Below are 17,730 nucleotides of genomic sequence, written 5' to 3'. Positions count from 1 at the left end.
CCTACCTTAAGGCCTGCCGGACTTTCCCGCAGGAGCCTGTGGTTTCCCAGCAAGCCTTTCTTGCTCTCACTCCCCCCTCCTCCTCCTCCTCCCCGCACTCCTCCCTCCTCCCTCCCGGCTCCGGGCACTGCGGACTTCTCCCTTCAGGTCCCAAGGGCAGCTCCCCGAGGGTGTCTCCGTCCTGCGCTTCCCGCAGACCCCACCTCATCCTGGGGTCTGTCTGTTACACTGAACTGAAAAGCAAGGCGGGCGAGTACTGAGACTTATTCACTAATACGTGAGGTTGTCAAAGGTGAACAGGTTGCCCTGGCCGGTGTGGCTCAGCTGGTTGGAGTGTTGCCCAGTAACCAAAGGGTCACAGGTTCAATTCCCGGTCAGGGCACATGCCCAGGTCCGTGATTGAGCCCCAGTCCAGGTGCTTGCAGGAGGCCACCAATCAATGCTGCTTCTCTCTCGCATCGATGTCTCTTCTTCTCCCTTCCCTTCTCTCTAAAAAGAAATTTAAAAGTCCTCTTGCAAGGATAAAAAATTTTAATTGAACATGTTTATTGAGTAGTGCTTGTTCAGTGTTCAGTGTGTGTGAGCGAATGATTTAATGAGTGAGTGAGCAGTCGAATCGGGAGGTGGTGTTCTCTGGAACATTCTCCAGCTCTCAGATGTCACCAAATTATACTAATTACAGCAAGCCTTTAAAAATCCTCCCATTGAGAGAAAAATTAATTCTATAATTTGAAAAATTCCCCAAGACACAGTAAAGCACGGAGGTCCTGGTCCTGAGCTTCGGTCCCCACACGGCCCGGCTGGGACCAGCGAGCGCCGGGAGGTCGGGAGTCCGCGAGCCCAGCCCTCCCAGACCGGACCTGGGGGTGTGGTAAGACGACCTGTTCATTTTAGAACTGAACTCGCTGCAGTGAAACCCACAGTGATTAGACCTTACAATTGTCGATTACCACCCTTGTACGCATGGTGTCGTTGCACAGAACCCTGGACCCACGGACAACTCATCCCCAGCCTTTTCCTCATCACTTGTCACTATCACCATTATCATCTCCACCAACATCATCTCCATCACCATCAGCATCATCACCAATATCACCATCATCACCAACATCATCTCCACCATCATCACCATCACCACCTCCACCATCATTATCATCACCATCACCATTATATCTTCACCAACATCACCACCATCATCCCCACCATCATCCCCACCATCACCAACATCACCACTATCACCATCATCACCATCACCATCATTATCATCTCCACCATCATCATCTCCATCACCATCAGCATCATCACCAACATCACCATCACCATCACCAACATCATCTCCACCATCATCACCATCACCACCTCCACCATCATTATCATCACCATCACCATTATATCTTCACCAACATCACCACCATCATCCCCAACATCACCAACATCACCAACATCACCACTATCACCACTATCACCATCACCACCACCATCACATCATCGCCATCACCACCACCACCACCATCACCATTATCATCTCCACCACCATCCCCATCATCATCATCACCAACATCACCATCCCTACCACCATCACCGCTGCCACCACTACTATCATCGCCAGAGCGACTAGCCTTTATGAGGCACTCACCCCACGTAAACAGCAGAAGCGGCGCGCACCCAACAGGGCCCGCGTCCTCAGCACAGTGCTGGCCTTGCCCCGGTCCAAGGCTGTACAAAAACCTAATGGGTGTCAGGTGACATGGACAGCCTATGACAGGCGGTGTGTGTCCTGTCACCACGTGAGTGGCAGTCCCAACTCAGCCCTTCCTGGCCGTGTGACCTTCAGCAGGTTAGCCGACCTCTCTGAGCCTCGGTGTCCTCCTGTGCACCCTGAGGATGCCGCGTGCACTTCACGGTGTGCTCTCAGGGTAAACGGTATAAAATGCGCAGCACCAGCGCTGAGCCCTGGGGTCAGACGGACTCGGGAAGCGCGGCCCGCAGGTGTGAGTGCCCACCACGCGCCGGCCCCGCGCCAAGCACGAGGGAGGGTGTCCCACCCAGGCCTCAGGAACCTGAGGAGCCAGCGCTTGCACTGCCTCGCGGGCCAATGTCCAGAAACCGCGGGTCGGAGAAGGAAAACCCTCAGCAGGTCGTCAGTTTGAGGGGCCCGCTCTCACGCCCGAGGCCCGAACTCTGCACAGGCACACCCCCATCTGGGGCAAACCGCTGTAGTTCTTTGGGCCCCTGTGTTCCCAGGGAGGTAGGTAACTGGGGGTCTGCAGGTTTCTCGCCCGTGGGTGCTGAGAAGTTGCCCTGGTCGGCCCTGCCTCCGTGACTGGCCAGCGGCTGGGTGTGCTGGGGAGATGGGGCCGGCTTTCCCGGCTCTCTCCTCCCCGGCAGGGAGTGGCTGTCTGGGCAGAGGCCTGAGCGCAGGGGGGAGGGAGCCGGGCAGGTATGTGTGGAGGAGGCTTCCGTGCAGGGAAACGGCGCGTGCAAAGGCCCTGTGAGGGGGCTTGTGCTCTTGAGTTAGAGGAAAATCCAACAGGGCTGATGTGACTGAGGCAGAGGAAACGGGGGCTGGAGACGGACAGGCGGAGGGACAGGGAGCGAAGGGAGGACTCTGGGTTACTCTAAGGGGTCGAGAGCCCCCACCCCAGGGTGCTGGAGGGCTCTGGATCGTGCCCGCCAGGGCCCAGGGCGGAGCCCACAGACACAGCACAGCACGGGGAGCTTCGTGTGAGGGGCCCGAAGCCACTCTGGGTGACAAGGAGGGAGGGCCCAGGGCTCCCCCCGCTGGTCAAGGGAGGCCTCGCAACGTGACCCTGAACACGCCGAGATTCCCCCACAGGCCCCAGGTCCCTGCCCTGAGTGGGCTTTAAACATGAGACAGACCGGCCCCAGACCCTCGGCCGAACCGTTTCCAGCACGGCCCACCGAGGGCCACCTGGGTCCCTGGGGTGATGGATGGTGGACAGAAACACAAAGAAGGTCCCCGTGTCTGTGCTCAGGACGCAGCCAGCCAGGGTCAAAGCTTCAGCCACAAGACGCGTCTCACAGACGCCCGTCCTCTCCGTGCCCCCTGGTGCCTGTCCCCCCCCTCCCCGCCCCCGTCCCCTCCGTACACGGCCCTGGGTCCACGGCAGAAGGCCTTCAGTGTTCTCTGTCACAGTGCCATTGGCCTTCCCAGGGGAGGGGCGGGGGACAGGGCAGGAGGGCGTGGCCTCCCGCTGTGTCTGTCCCGGACAGGAGGGGGCCTGGGGGTGTGGGTGTCCCGCAGGGTGTCCCACATGCGGGTCATCCTACACGTGGGTCCTCGCGGTCTGTCCGCAGCTCCCAGCCCAGCCCGGGGACCGGCTTTCCCATAGCCAAGAAGCCAGAAGCCAAGCCCCGCACCCTCGCAGACTGTGGAGAGCCCCTGTCCCCTAGGGGCCCCAGCGCCTGCGCCCCACCTCGCCAGTCACACAGCCGTGCAGCCCCGTGGCCTGCGGGCGGCTGCCCATGCGGCCTCCATGGGCCCCCCGCTGTGCCTGCCTCTGACTTTTGTGGACAAACAGGGAGCTGGGGTGGGGGGTGGGGGGGGAGAGAGGACATCCCCAGGCGATGGGAGAGGAGGGCCGGCACCAGAGGCCCAGGAGGAGAACCAGGTCCTTATGATGCATTTTTATTTCAAAAACTAAGAAGCCCCGGTCTGACCACCTCCCGCCATCGCCAACCCGACGGCAGCCGCCCCGCTGCCCCTCCTCGCTGTTCTCCTGGCCTGGGTCCGGCCCCTTCCCCTGGGGGCCCCAGGCAGCCGTGTGCCCAGAGTCCGCCTCGCGCTCACTGCGTCCCGAAGTGAACGAAGAAGGTCCGGATTTCCTTCGGGTGGATGGTGACCGTGGGGCCCTCCTGGGGCGGGGGCCTGGAGCCGCCTGGGGTGGGGCAGAGGCGGTCAGTCCGGTCCTGCCCCCTGGAGCCCCTGCCTCCCCAGGACACCCCCCCGCCCCCGCCACCACCACACCTGCCTACAGCCTGCTGTGGCTCCGCTGGTGATGCATTAGGTGACGGGGCCCCCCTGCCCAGACTCCCCCTGCCAGTGGGCCTCTTGCTGCCCTCCCCCTAGGGCCCCGCCTGAGGGGGAGGGACAGCTGGAGGTGGACACTGGTCCCACCCGGCCGCATTTCCCCTGCTGCACGGCACTCAAGGCCTCCGGATTTCTCACGGAGGCCCCTGGGGCTGCCGTTTATCTATCTCACTGGCTCCTCCCTCCGAAGTCACACCCTGGGGCTCAGGCTCCAACTGCCCACCCACCCCTCCTCCCTCCCGTCCATTCGCCCATTCACCCCCACAGCCTCGACGTCCACCTGAGCACCCGCCAGCGTGCCCAGTGTGGGGGTACCGAGAGGAGGTAGGTGCGTGGGACAGAAATCACGGGGGCAGGCAGAGCAGAGGGGGCGCCCGGCCCGGCCCTGGCCTTGGTGGAGGCTTGAGTGGGACTGGCCAGAGTGACGGGACAAGGGCGTTGCCGGCGGGGGGACAGCGGGAGCGAAGGCTGGGAGGCACGAGGCGGCCTGTGGTCGGCCGGAGCCGGCAGGACCCGCGCCAAGAGGGGCACAGCACAGCGGACTGAGAGCACTCGAGGCGCAGCTGCGAGCCTGGGTCGCCCAGGGCATGGGCGGGGGCGGGAGCCCCAGCGGGCGGACGCCACCCCGAAGCCCCTCTCAGCCTCCTGCGGTGGGCCCAGGAGGGCTGCACCGTCGGAGAAGGCGGGCAGCCTGCCCTGGGTCACGCAGCCCCCGGGGCCAGCACCGGGGACCAGGGGCAGCCAGCGCCGGAACCAGGGGCCCCCGAACCTCCGTCCTCCGTCCGCCATCTCCAGCGCTGCAGCGAGCCCACGTCCCAGGTCCCCGTGAGCGAGCGCTCCTCCACCGCCAGCACGGGGCCCAGCCCCCGCAGCACGGACTGCAGGGAGAGCAGGGCAGGTGGGCGGGGGGCGGGGGGAGCCACCAGGGTCCAGGTCCAAGCAGAGCACACCCCGCAGCAGGGGCGGCCACCCAGAGCCCAGCACGCACCCCGTTTCATCCCCACAGGAAATGCTCTGGCTCAGGGCGGGAGCCCCATTTCACAGGTGAGGAAACTGAGGCGGGAGGGAGGAGCGTGCTTCCCAGGCGCCCAGCTGGGTGTGGGTCCCAGGAGCACACGGACACTCAGAACCCCCCTCCGGTGTCGAGCCCCCATGCCCAGTGGGGGCCACAGCCGCCCCAGGGGGAAGCCAGTCGTGGCTGCCCACCCCCCTTGCCCAGCAGCTCCGCCCGGACACCCCGTGCAGAGACGGGGCAGGCGGCCCGACCGGACGTCCAAGGGCAGGGACAGTCTGCTGACCGGGAGGGCGGGGGGGCCGGGGAGCGGCTCCCTGTGCTGATGGAGGGTGCGCATGCGCAGAGGGCCACCCCCGACACTTTGGTCTTACACCTGCTCGTGAGGCCTGAACCAGGGAGTGACCACAGGCCAGCAGCAGGAAGAGAAAGAGGCAGTTGGCTGAGGACAGCTGGGTGGGAGGACACAGGGGACCGGGCCCCTGAGGATGGCATCAGGCATCTGAATGCGGGCAGACACAGCCACCCCCAACGCCGGCCGGCGAGAAAGCCCCGGGCCCGTGCCTCAGCCGGCAGCTGTCACTCACAGCCAGCCCCGTTCCTAACCGAGGCCGCTCTGGCCGCCCTGACCGGCACCGTCCACGTGGAGAAGCAGCACGTGGTGCCCACCCACCCATCTGCCCCGCTAAGGGTCCCCGAGCCTCGCCTGTCCCCCCGGAGCGGCACAGGGTGCCCGGCGTCCAGGCGCTGCCTCTGTCTCCCCCGCGGACACACTCGCTCCAACCCGGGCACGCGTGGCTCGGACCTGCCTGCGCTCAGCCTCTGAGGGCCCATGGGGCGGAGCCAGGTGAGGAAGGGGCCGTCCCCTGACCCCCGACCCCCTTGGTGCTAAGCACCGAGAAAGGGGGTGCTCCAGAAGGCACCGCAGAGGAAGGCTCGGGTGGCTCGTTAGGGCTCTCCGGGTTCCACGGAGGACCTGGGCATCGGAGACGCCCACAGCAAGGTCGGGAGTAGGAAAGGAGACAAAGGACAGTGCACAGCCCCTCGTGGAGTGCCGCTGGGGGAGGCCCGAGGCGTCTCTCAGCACCCTCTGGGGAGGAGGGCGGTCTGGCGGGGCGCTGGTGGGGGGCACGGGGCGGGCCCGCCGGAGCCCACGCTGGGTCCTTTGCGAGCGTGTCCTGATGCACCTCGGACACTTCCAAGTCAGGGCTGTCGCCCTTGGAAAGTGCCTTCCCGGCTCAAGGTCCCCCCAGGAGGCCGGACATGTGGCCAGGCAGCGGGATGTGGGAGGGGGCGGAGTACCTTCAGGTCCACGGTCACCGGCTGAGACAGGTCCTGGTGCTCGCCCGCCTCGTACAGGTGGTGCAGCCGCAGCAGGACGCGGCGGAGGTCGGCCTCGGGCTGCCCTCGACGGCCTGGGACAGGAGGGGTCGGCGTGAGGACCCCGCGTGAACCCGGCACGTCACACACGCACTCCATTTCACACCCTCACGCTCCCGGGGGCAGCGGACCGGGCCTCCCCCGATGGACAAGGACGCCCAGGCTCGGAGCCGGGGACACACACGGCCACTGCACCCAGGGGAGGATCCCGCCCAGCCCAGTGACTCTAAGGGGTGACTGACGCTGGCGTCTGGGGGGTCTCGGTCCTCAGTTGTTGTTGTTATGGCCTTGCCCTCCAGGCTCCCAGTCTCTGCAATTTTCTCTCCTTCTCTGCCCCTGTCAAGTGCCGTGTGGCCACAGAACCCGGGGCCAGTGCAGAGCGAGCAGAGGTGACGCATCGCCTGCCAGTCGCCAGGACCAAGGCAGCAGGTGGTACCCACAGCCTCCATCAACGGGTCCCTGGGGACCACAGTGCGAAGGGGCTCCCTGCGGCCCCGCTGGGTGGGGGACGAGCACGGGCTGTCTGCACAGACAGAGCCTGGGGCCCTTGGTCATGGCAGCAGAAGTTTATAAAATCTCTTCTACGTGATCCTGGTAGGGCCCGGGACACGATCCGGGCCTGGCGAGGCTTTGGGCCCCTGGTCATGGCGGCAGTGGTGAGGGTGGTGGTGAGGGTGGTGGTGAGGGCGGTGGTGAGGACGGTGGTGAGGGCGGTGGTGAGGACGCTGGTGAGGGTGGTGGTGAGGACAGTGATGAGGATGGTGGTGAGGGTGGTGGTGAGGGCGGTGGTGAGGGCGGTGGTGAGGGCGGTGGTGAGGATGGTGGTGAGGGCGGTGGTGAGGACGGTGGTGAGGGCGGTGGTGAGGGCGGTGGTGAGGATGGTGGTGAGGGCGGTGGTGAGGGCGGTGGTGAGGACGGTGGTGAAGACGGTGGTGAGGACGGTGGTGAGGGCGGTGGTGAGGGTGGTGATGAGGGTGATGGTGAGCATGTTGGTGGGCATGTGAGTGAGGACGTCAGTCATCATCCTCTTCCTTTTCCTCTTCTTAATTGCACAGACTTACTCTGTGGGGACCAGGTCCCGGGGGGAGCTCTGGGGACCCGAGAGTGGCTGCGGTGCAGTCCGCTCTGCCTTTGAGCTGCTCAAGGGCAAAGGGGCCGGTGAGGCACCGCAGGACCAGCCAGGCCCTGGCCAGCGTCAGCCCCCTCTGGTCACCGTCATCACTGCGGCGACACGACTGCTCCCCGCCAGACGGGGAGCTCGGTGGGCAGAGACATTGCTCCCTTGGTTGCTGCCCCTCCCCGGTTCCCAGCACAAGAGTCACTTGTTCGGTGAATGAGCAGAAGTCGGGGACAGTCAGATGAGCGGAGCTCAGAGGGCGGGGGTCAGCCGTTCAGGACCACCGGAGGGGCCGGGGAGGCAGCAGCACCCGAGTGCAGCCCCGGGGCTGGGCAGGGTGGGGACAGCGGTCTAGAGATAGAGGTGGCTTAGGAAGGATCCACGGGAGGACCGTGCGGGCAGGTCCTCGACTCGGGTCCAGGCCCACCTTGCCCCTGGCTACTCGACGCCTCTCTGTGGGCCTCAGTCCCCCCATCTGGCAGGTAAAGGACCAGGTGGCCTTGCAGAGCCAACTGTGCGCAGGGGGCATGAGGGTGGGGGGAGTCCAGCCCTGGGCCACACGCCTCACCTGTCTGGAGTCTCTGCAGGTGCTCCGTGTGGTTGGAGCTGTAGTTCCAGCCGGGGATGCTCAGCGTCTGCAGGTGAAGGCTGGGGGGCAGCGTCACGGCCTCCTGCTGACGGGGGGCCAAGCGATTCTGGCCAGTCTCTGCAAAGCAGACAGCTGGGTGAGGGAGAGGGTGTGGGGTCAGACCCCTCCCCCCGCACAGGGCATTTGGAGCTCTTCACACCGTGGTCCCGTCACAGCCGACAACCCCCAGCCTCGCCACCAGCAGCCCATGCTGCAGGCCCTGACCCCCCGCCCAGGTTCCCACCCTGGCCTTTGCTCCCCCAGGCCCTTCCCCCCAAAAGCCCCTCCTCCCACATGTCCAGCTGCTCAGAGGATGAGCCTAAGAGCTGGACGGACCCTGAATCTCATGTCCAGCCACTTCAAACTAAGACGGGGAGACTAAGGCCAGAGAGGTCGCTGCCTGTTCCAGATCAGACGAGGAGCTCACACAGGGCCCTGTTTTCCGTGCAGGGTCTGGGGTGCCAGCCCCTCTCTCATCTGGTCACCTGCGCCCTCTCTGCTCAGAAGACCCCCCAGACCCTCCTCCTCCTTCTAGGAAATGCTCCTCTCAACTCTGGGCTGCAGCTGGAGCTGCCATGTCCCCACAGGACCCCAGGCCACAGTGATTGGTCCAGGCTTGGGTCACATGATCCCATCAGGACCAATCGGAACTTTCCCTGGGACTTTAGCCCTTGAGACCCAACGTCCAAGCCTCGATTCCTCTGTGGGGAGAAGACCTGTGGCCCAGAGCTGCTCACAGCCACGTCCCAGGTTGGGAGGAAGAAGCTCCACAGGCAGAGAGACACACAGGTGACAAAAGGAGGGAGGGGGACAGTCTCGTGAAGGTTCCAGCTTCCTGTCCCAGCTATACCTCTGCCTTTCCCTCAACTACGGAGCCTCAGAATAAAGTCTCCATGGCTCAGACATTCACGTGGGGTTTCTCTCACTTGCTCCAACAGAGACCAGAGTGGGGCCCGCTGGACCGAGCCGACCACGGCCACCACGGAGCTCGCCCAGACACAGCCTGTCCCCCATGTGGGAAAGACTGCCTTTGCCGGGAAGGACCACTGACCGACCCAGGAGCAGCCCTTGCTGCTAGCCAATCAGAGCCCGCTCCTGGAACCTGCAGCATGGGACCTGGCGGGGAACGGGTGGGTGCTCAGGGCAGTGCTGGGAGGGAGGGGGGTGCCCGGGGGGGCCCGGAGCTGCCCTGCCTGCCACAGGCCCAGGCCACTGCCAGCTCCCTGTCCATCCGCGAGCTTTCCCGGGCTCCGCACCCCCCGCTGCTCCTCCAGGGTCCTCTTCTGCCAAACGGCAGGACTTAGGTGACTCTCTCGGTGCGGACCCATGACCTCACCTCGGCCTGCAGCGTCTCACTACCCTAATCCCACAGGTCACCAGGTCACCAGGCCCTCCCCAGCCCCGCTCCCTCCTGCCCTGCGGCCCGGACCTGCCTGGCCACGTCTCCTCAGAGGACACCCGTGAGGACCTCCTGCCTCAGGAGGGGACCGGGCCCTGCACTTCCACAGCCTGCCCCGCCCCACCCAGGGCCACCCCGGCCCAGCTGGCTCCCTCTGGGCACCCCGTACTGGTCAGCCTCCCGAGCAGCACCACCGGCCGGTGCTGCAGGGCCAGCGCGCTCCTTTGCTGCAGGCCGGCAGTCTCTGGCCGGGGTCCCAGCAGGAGCCAGAGCACCGGGCGGGCGACCGAGTTGTCGTCCAGTGTGACGTCGTAGTCCAGGGACAGCTCCAGGTTGTTCTGCAGCCGGCGGTGGAGCATGACCTGCGGGGAAGGGTGGGGTGACGCCCCTGGCACCTGGGGGCGCCGGGGGTGGGGAGACGGGCCTCCTCCTACCTCCACCTGTCCCTTCCCCGGGCTGGAGACGCCGTGCGCCTGCTCCGACAGCAGCACCAGCCTGCTCCTGCCGTCCTCGATGTGGGCCGACTGCACCATGGGGTAGTAGTTCTGGGGGCGCAACATAGCCGGGGGTGTCGGGCAAAGGGTAAGCCAGGGTCACCTCTGGCCACCCCGGCCAGCCCCCGGCACAGATGCAGCAGCAGCTGGAGGCGGCGTAGGGAGGGGCTCTGAGCCCGGAGGCAGGCAGACAGAGGGGGACTCACGTCTGGCTCCCCCGTTCCCCCCGCCGCATGAGTCGGGGAACTGACCCCACTCAGGCCTCCCTCTGTCCTCCTGTAAACGGGGTGCAGAGACGCGCTCTGGACACGGGTGCCGGGGGTGGGCGATACGGGCCCGACAGGGGCCCTTGGCCGACCATGCTGGCCGTGGAAGGGCCCCACAGGCCAGGTCCCCCGGGGCAGGATGTCCCGGGGCTGACAGACTAAATGACCCAGATCGGGGCCCGCCCCAGAGGGCGAGGGCCGGCAGACAGAGAGAGTGGGGAACAGAAACTGGGGGGAGGCAGAGCAGGCGGGGACACAGCGCTGTGACGGGCCCCGAGGGAGGGAGGGAGGTCCCGAAGGCGTGTCGGGGACGTACGAGGTGCCCAGCACCCCTCCTCGCCTGGGTTCTCCCAGGGGACCCGCGGGGCTCTGGGGCGAGGAGTTACCCCCATTCCCACAAGGGCTGCCAGGGGCAGGGAAGCTAAGTGACCCGCCCAAGGTCACCCAGCCTGGGGCCAAAGGCTATGGGGCTGACCCTGGCATCGGACTTTGGGCCCTGCTCCCTGTGACCCGCTGCCCGCAGTGTCCCGGGCCGAGAACACCAAACACGGGTCAGTCCCGCTCGGCCCCGGCCAGGTGCCACCCCCCACTCTGCAGAACGGCTCTCTGACAAGCCCCTCCCGGTACAGGAGAGGAAACCGAGGTACGGACAGGCCCCTCAGGGACTTCCCTCAGCACACGGTGGCCCCGGGGTGCAGGCGCCAGGTTGGCCGGAGCCTGGGTCTCCAGCCCCTAACGACAGCCCGCGGGCCGGGCCCAGACAGGCTGTCCCCAGGGCCTCTGCGGCCCCGTGCCGGCGGGGAGGCGCCCTCAGGGCTGCACCCGTGGGCGCCGCGGGCGTACCCGGGCGATGGTGTTGTTGGCGTAGCGCCGGTAGGGCCTGCGCTGCGTCTGGTAGCCGTTGCTGTCCGAGTAGAGCACCTGCCCGGTGGGCAGGTCGGTGCTGGTCCGCAGCACGGCCTCGCGGTTCGGCTCCAGGGGGCCCACGCGGAGCTCCTGCTCGATGCGCTGGCACAGCAGGTCCCCGTCGTAGCCACGCGGCACGTGGGCCAGGCGGGAGTAGATGGCGTATGTGGGGTTCTTGGCGTTCGCCGTCCTGGGGGGAAAGCGCCCCATCGGTGAGCCACCTCCTAGAGCCTCTGGACGCCCTCCCCTCCCCCCGTCCTCTGCTCCTGCCCTTTCTGGCTTTTCTCCCTCCCTCCCCGCCTCCGCCCCGCCCCCTCCCTCTGCAGGCGGCCGGGCACCCAGGTGCCTTCTCAGGGACAGGATGGGAGGAGCCCGGTGGGCCGACAGGGCGGGGCTCCAGCCTGGCCCAACGGCCTCTGTCTGTGCTGTCCGTGGAGACACTGGCGGTCCCCTCCGTGTGTGCGTCCCTGGCCCCGTGGGCTCCTGTCCCAGCACATGCAGATGGAACCGGGAGGCAATTCACCTCTTCATCCGACTTCCATCGGGCAACGACCGTGCGCCCAGCACAAGCCCAGGAGCCGAGCATCTGAGCAAAGATGGGCCCTCCACACCGGCCCGCGTGCACCTACTGTGTGCCGGGCACAGCCCGCACAGAGGCCGGCGCACCTGTAAAAGTACTGCCGGATCTCGGTCGCGAGAGTCCCATCGATGACCTCCATCCCCACCGCCTTCCACGCGGGGCCTGCAGGCTGCCCAGGCGCGAACACGTAGTTATCGGACACAGGGCCCAGGTTCGTGTCGCCGTTGACGCGGTACTCCAGGAACTCCTGGGTCACGCGCACCGTCCGGTTGCTCTGCCTGCCAGGCGGCAAAGAGAGCGCTGTGTTGCTGTCGGGGGCCGTGTCTCCCAGGTGTCACCCTCAGGAACCGGAACCAGCTGCCCCCCACCCCTCTGCGCGGTCACCAGCCGTGAACGGGGAGGGGAGTGACCGGCAAAAAGGCTCCGGGAAGCTCAGGCACTTGGTTCAGAGAAAAGCCCTTCACACCCCGGCTGGTGGGGCTCAGTGGACGGAGCACGGGGCCTGTGGACCAAAGGGTCGCCGGTTCCTTTCCCAGTCAGGGCACGGGTGTGAGTTGTGGGCCAGGCCCCCAGTAGGGGGTGTGCGAGAGGCAATCACACACTGATGTTTGTCTCCTTCTCCTTCTCCCTCCCTTCCCCTCTCTCTAAAAGTAAATAAATAAAATATATTTTTTAAAGCCCTTCACACCCCATCCGAGTCCCTCCCTGGCCCTGAGTGCATCACAGAGGAGGAGGGGACAGAGGCTGCATGACGAGCCACAGGGGCACAAGCACGGGGCTAACGCTGCCACAGAGGAAACTGCCCACGGAGACGATGCGGGGTCACCCCTCCCAGCAGCCCCCTACAGTGCAAGGGCGTGTTTTTTCACGCTGACTCCGAGCTGTCCGGAGGTCCCACCCAGAGCCTTCGCCCACTTCCCGTGGTCAAATACTCGTGACCCCGGGGGCAGGGATTACAAAGCCGTTTCTCCGCTGAGGCTCCCGCGGTGGGAGTGTGACATCCCCCGAGACCGCACGTGCAGGAGGCGCACGGCCAGGACTCGGGCCCCCTGCCACGCCGCCGCCTGCACCCACCCGGTCACTGGGGTCCGGGGGAGGGAGAGGGGGGCGCAGGGGAGGCCAGAGCTGTCGACGCACGTTTGGGCTGCAGACCTGTGTGGCCCGAGCCACCTGTTCCCACCAGCGTGTCGCCCCGCCGGGCGGCCGAAGGGGAAGAGACACCTCTGTACCCACTGTGGGGCTGTCTTAGGGACGGTGCTGGGGGCGGGAAGGAAGAGCAGGTGTCCAAGAAGCCCCCCTGAGCCCCTCGAACGGAGGGAAGAGAAGAGAATCCTGTCCGTTGGTCCGGCCTCCAAGGCCACTCCCACCTGCTCCCGGGCCCCCACCCGGCTTCCTGCACAAACACTCCCCCGGAGGCGTCGAGGAAGTGAAGAGCCCCCACAGACCGGGAGATGGGCCGATGTCACCTGACAAGGGACTTCCGTCTAGCAGAGGTGAAGGACTCCTACAAGGGAGGAATAAAGGGACAGCCCAGCTTTGACACGGACAAAGGACGGGCACAGACGTCTCACCAGGGAAGACACCCAGAGGACCAGTGGGCACAGCGAGAGATGCTCAGCAGCACGGTCAGCGGGGAAATGCAAATCAGAGCCACCTGGAGGCACCGCTGCACACCCCGAGGACCGCTGTCCTCGAGAAGACAGGCCACGCCCTGGCTGGCATAGCTCAGTGGATTGAGCGCGGACTGGGAACCAAAGTGTCCCAGGTTCGATTCCCAGCCAGGGCACATGCCTGGGTTGCAGGCCATGACCCCCAGCAACCGCACATTGATGTTTCTCTCTCTCTCTATCTCCCTCCCGTTCCTCTCTAAAAATAAATAAATAAAATCTTAAAAAAAAAAAGAAGAAGACAAGCCACAACAAGTACGGGTGACGAAGTGACCCCCACACACCGTGGTGGGGCTGGGAGACGGAGTGGTCGCTGTGGGAGACGGCCCGGCAGCCCCTCAGACGGTTGAACACAGGGTCGTCCTGTTTACCCCGGGGATGCCGCACGGAGGGGCCCGCCGGAGAGGAAGGAAAGCCGTGACCACATGAAAGCACACACGTGCGTTGCCATAGCAGCACTATTCCTCAGAGCCAAAGAGTGGGACTAAGCCAAAGGCTCATCAGCTTCAGACTGGACAAATAAAGGCGGTATGTGGACGCTGTGGAATATTACTGAGCCCTGAACAAGGAATGCCGTACTCCACACACGCGCACTGTGAATGACCCTCGGAAATGCGACACTATGTGCCAGAAGCCAGTCGCCGAAGGACCACACGCGGTCTGTTTCCATTTTACAAAATGTCCAAATCCGGACAGATGGCCAATAGGTTAGAGCTGCTGGGGCCCTCGGGGAGTGGAAAATGGGGTGCGTGCGTCTTATCTTTGGGGTGATGAGCACGTCCTGAAGGACCCCCAAGCCAGCGTCGGATGCCGCCTTCTTCCACCGGACTGGGGAGCTCAGAACATGTGGGGGGTGTACCCCGTTTCTGATGCTCCCCCACGCTGCCCGCTCTCAGCCCTCCCACTGGCCACACGCTCTCAAGAAGGACCCCGTTTAGAGGGACATCCCAGGGGTGGCCTGAGGCTGAGCTCCGGGTGACACTCCCCTCGCAGCCACGCCCCCCTCCCTCTCCTCCTCCCCCCCACTTCCTCTGGGGGTCCTCCCAAACTGCCAGCTGGCGGTCCCCTTGGGAGCTGGAAGCGGGTGTTCTGGCCCAGGCGGCTGGGCCGGAATGAAAACCACTGGGGGTGTGGCCTGAGGGGGGACAGGGTTGGCCCCTATGCCCCCCCCAGGAGTCAGCTGCCCTCTCTGCTGGGAAGAGGTGGCTCCAGGTTGAGTGAGGGTCGGCACGGGTGTGTGGACGGGTAGAAAGGTGGGCAGGTGGCCGAGGGCACGGACGGGAGGGGTGTGGATAAACAGGCGGGGCGGATGGGAGACTGGAGGCGTGGGCGGGTGCAGAGCTGAGTGGGCGGGTGGTGGGCGACAGGTGGGAGGCGGCGGTGGGCGGACGACCAAATGCGGGGGGGGGGGGGGGGTTGGGTGGGCGGGCGAGTACATCAGTGAATTTCATGTTCCTCTAAGTTTTACAAAGTGAGCAAAAATGAACATTGTATTTGTTCCCTGGGGTGGGGGGTCCTTTAACACCCCTTTTCCCTCAGAATCAACGGCTCTGGAATAAAAATTTCAAGACAATCTTTCTCGCACTGGCCACAAAACTCACGCTCCTAGAAATAAAGGCGGTAACAGACAGAGAGGCCTCCCCCGCCCCGGGTTCCTCCCCCAGGCCGGTGAGGAGGTAAAGGCCGAGTGGGGGAAGGCCGGGCTGAGCCGCGGGCAATGCCTGCGCCTCAGAGCCGGCCGCGGCTGCACCTCACCTCTCCCAGACGCTGTGCATCAGGTTGGTGTCCCGGTCGAGGAAGACGGTGTAGCACCCGTTGTGCACGGGCACCAGGCGCCTGCCCCGGGGCCCGGTGCGGCTCCTTGGCCTGCGCTCAAACACGGAGGTGAAAGCCTGGGCGGCCCCATCGCCCTCCCCGGCCTCCTCGGCGGGCCTGACGCTGTAGTGCCGGTAGCTGAGGCCCGGCACCGTGGCCAGCACGTGCAGGTCGTATTTACGGGGCGCCTCCTTTCTTCTCTGGACCTGCAGGGCCCGAGGTGCGGGACGTGACCGGTGTGTCGGGGCCGGAGGGGACAGGTCTCCTCTGTGAGCCCCCACCAACCCCCCTCCTGGGCAGGGCACTCACTGCCCCAAGGGCAGCAGGGTCCCCCGCCACTGCACTCAGCTGAGCTCCCCTCCTTGCACCGTCCTGCTCAACAGGACCCATCCCCGGCCTCATCTCCCTCCCCCGCCCCCCTCCCTCCGGGCACCAGCATTCCCGACCGCCCTTCCTTCCCCACACGCCTGCCGTTCCCTGCCTCTGAGCCATCGCTCATGCTGTTCCCTCTACCTGGAAGGCCTTCTCTGGGAAGGGGGCGACCTTACTCCCCAGTCCTCTGATTTTGCAGGAGGGGTGCTCTCAGGGTACCCCCCGGCCTTTCTCACCCCCCATTCTCAGATCGGGGGAGGGGACTTGAAGAACACACAGGGCACAGTCAGGGACCCCCCTTGCTCTCTGGAGAGAGCATGCAGTCTCCGAGCCCCTGTGGGAGGCCTTTTGGGGAGCCCCGTGAGCGCACCCACGATTGCCACACAGCCCCTGCCACCCGGGCTCCCCCCGAAACGCAGGGGACATCCTATGCCCCCACACCCTGCTCTGCCAGGGTCTTCCCCTGTCATGGGGACCACAGGCCGTGTTTCCTCATCTTGTCTGCTGCCTGTCTCTCTAGCCTGAACGCCGACCCCCGAGGCAAGGACTCTGGCTAGCACCCAGCACCCCAGCGCCTGGACCCAGGCCTGACACAGAGTGGGCGCCCCGGAACACCATTAAGTGGTCCACTCTGAGCGGGGTCGCGTCTGGCGGGAAGGGTCGTCACGTGCCGGGTCTGCACGACGCAACGCCCTCCCCCAACCCCTCCCTCAGCCTCTCCCCCAGCCCCTCCGGGGCGGAAGGACACCCCCGCCTCCATCTCAGCTGAGGACGGCTGCCCTGGCTCCCGGCTCCCGGGCCGTTGCCCTACACCCGACTCTCTCTTCGCCTCTGTGTCTGCCCCTTCCCCACAGCGGCCCGGCCGGGGAGGCCGAGCCCAGCCCGGACGAGCGTGTGCTGAACGGCTGACCGATAGCAACTCCTCTCCCACCGCCCAGGGAGGGGCCGCGGGGTGGCAGGCCGGGTGCCCCGGGGGACCCGGTCCGGCTCCAGGCAGCAGAGGAGGCAAGCGGGGACCACACGTGCACACTGGTGTGGGGGTGCTGGGGAGAAGCGGCGTGGGCCTCTGCCCCCAACCTCCGCACCCCCACAGAGCACCCCACCAGGACGCCCGAAGGCCTGTCCTGGGAGGAGTGGAAATTCACATTGGACTCGAAACAGTCCCCGCAGGAGGGGAGGCAAAGGGCCTCCCGGGCAGCGCACGGCACGCCGGACGCCCCCCAGGGAGGGGTCAGCACCCGGGAGCAGCTGGCCAGGCCAGGCACCCGAGAGGCCCAGTGCCAGGCCCCCGGGTGGGTCCCACAGGTCCTCAGTGGACACCCCCCACGGTGACATCCTCGGCGAGGGTGGGGTTGGGGGATGGTCCCGTCAGCTGCTCCCCTTCCTGGGAGCGCCTGGCCCGAGCAGGGGTCAGCGGCGGCAAAAATCGCGCCCCTACCTGTGCGGGCACGGAGTGGCCCGACTCGTCCGTGACGCTGGCCCTGGAGAAGCCCACGGTCAGGCTGATGACGGTGGTGACCGCCCAGGCCAGGGGGTTGTAGACCACCGTGGAGTGGGCCTCGGTCGCCCGGCCTGCAACCGAGCACAGGCTCACACGCTGTCATCGGCCCCTCAGTGCCGGGGAGAGGGGGGCAGCGAGCCCTGGCCCCCGGAGCCCCCGGGGACCCGCGGAGAGGGCCGGGGGCGGGGGTGGTCAGCCCGGCAGGGCGCTCCACACCGCCCGGCCCACCCCTGTCCCCGGGTGGGAAGGGAACAGCGCCCCCCTCCCCCGCCCGACAGCTGAAGTGCAGGTGGTCCAGGCCCCCTCCCCGGAGCCCCCGCCAGGCCCCAGGTGCCCACCCCGCCCTGCAGGGCCTCGCTTACCCGCGTGGGCTTGCGTCCCGTCCAGGGCGATGGAGGACATCAGCTGCAGCACGCCCCGAATCCCCGCGCGCAGGTGCTCCGTGAACATGTTGCTCACCTTGATGGCCTCCGTCCCGGTGACGGCGTCGTGGTGCTGGACCTGCGCCCCCCCCCCCCCAGACAAGAGACCAGTGGGGTCAG

The 17,730-nt window shown here is 65.9% G+C and overlaps 1 protein-coding gene across 1 annotated transcript in view; it reads right to left on the bottom strand.

Annotated features, from left to right (window-relative positions):
* Positions 1 to 3,648: 3,648 nt before the first annotated feature.
* Positions 3,649 to 17,730, bottom strand: part of MAN2B2 (mannosidase alpha class 2B member 2) — a 28,543-nt gene continuing 14,461 nt past the window's right edge. Inside the window, 11 exon segments of the mRNA XM_028505542.2 lie at positions 3,649 to 3,899; positions 4,821 to 4,929; positions 6,366 to 6,478; positions 8,129 to 8,266; positions 9,757 to 9,949; positions 10,022 to 10,132; positions 11,191 to 11,443; positions 11,920 to 12,111; positions 15,256 to 15,521; positions 17,126 to 17,259; positions 17,527 to 17,689. Coding sequence (XP_028361343.1) covers positions 3,808 to 3,899; positions 4,821 to 4,929; positions 6,366 to 6,478; positions 8,129 to 8,266; positions 9,757 to 9,949; positions 10,022 to 10,132; positions 11,191 to 11,443; positions 11,920 to 12,111; positions 15,256 to 15,521; positions 17,126 to 17,259; positions 17,527 to 17,689 — 1,764 coding nt within the window. The 3' untranslated portion in view covers positions 3,649 to 3,807.

This window comes from Phyllostomus discolor, chromosome 1 (assembly GCF_004126475.2).
Source record: "Phyllostomus discolor isolate MPI-MPIP mPhyDis1 chromosome 1, mPhyDis1.pri.v3, whole genome shotgun sequence".
NCBI lineage: Eukaryota > Metazoa > Chordata > Mammalia > Chiroptera > Phyllostomidae > Phyllostomus > Phyllostomus discolor.
This window is presented reverse-complemented; position numbering and strand designations above follow the sequence as displayed.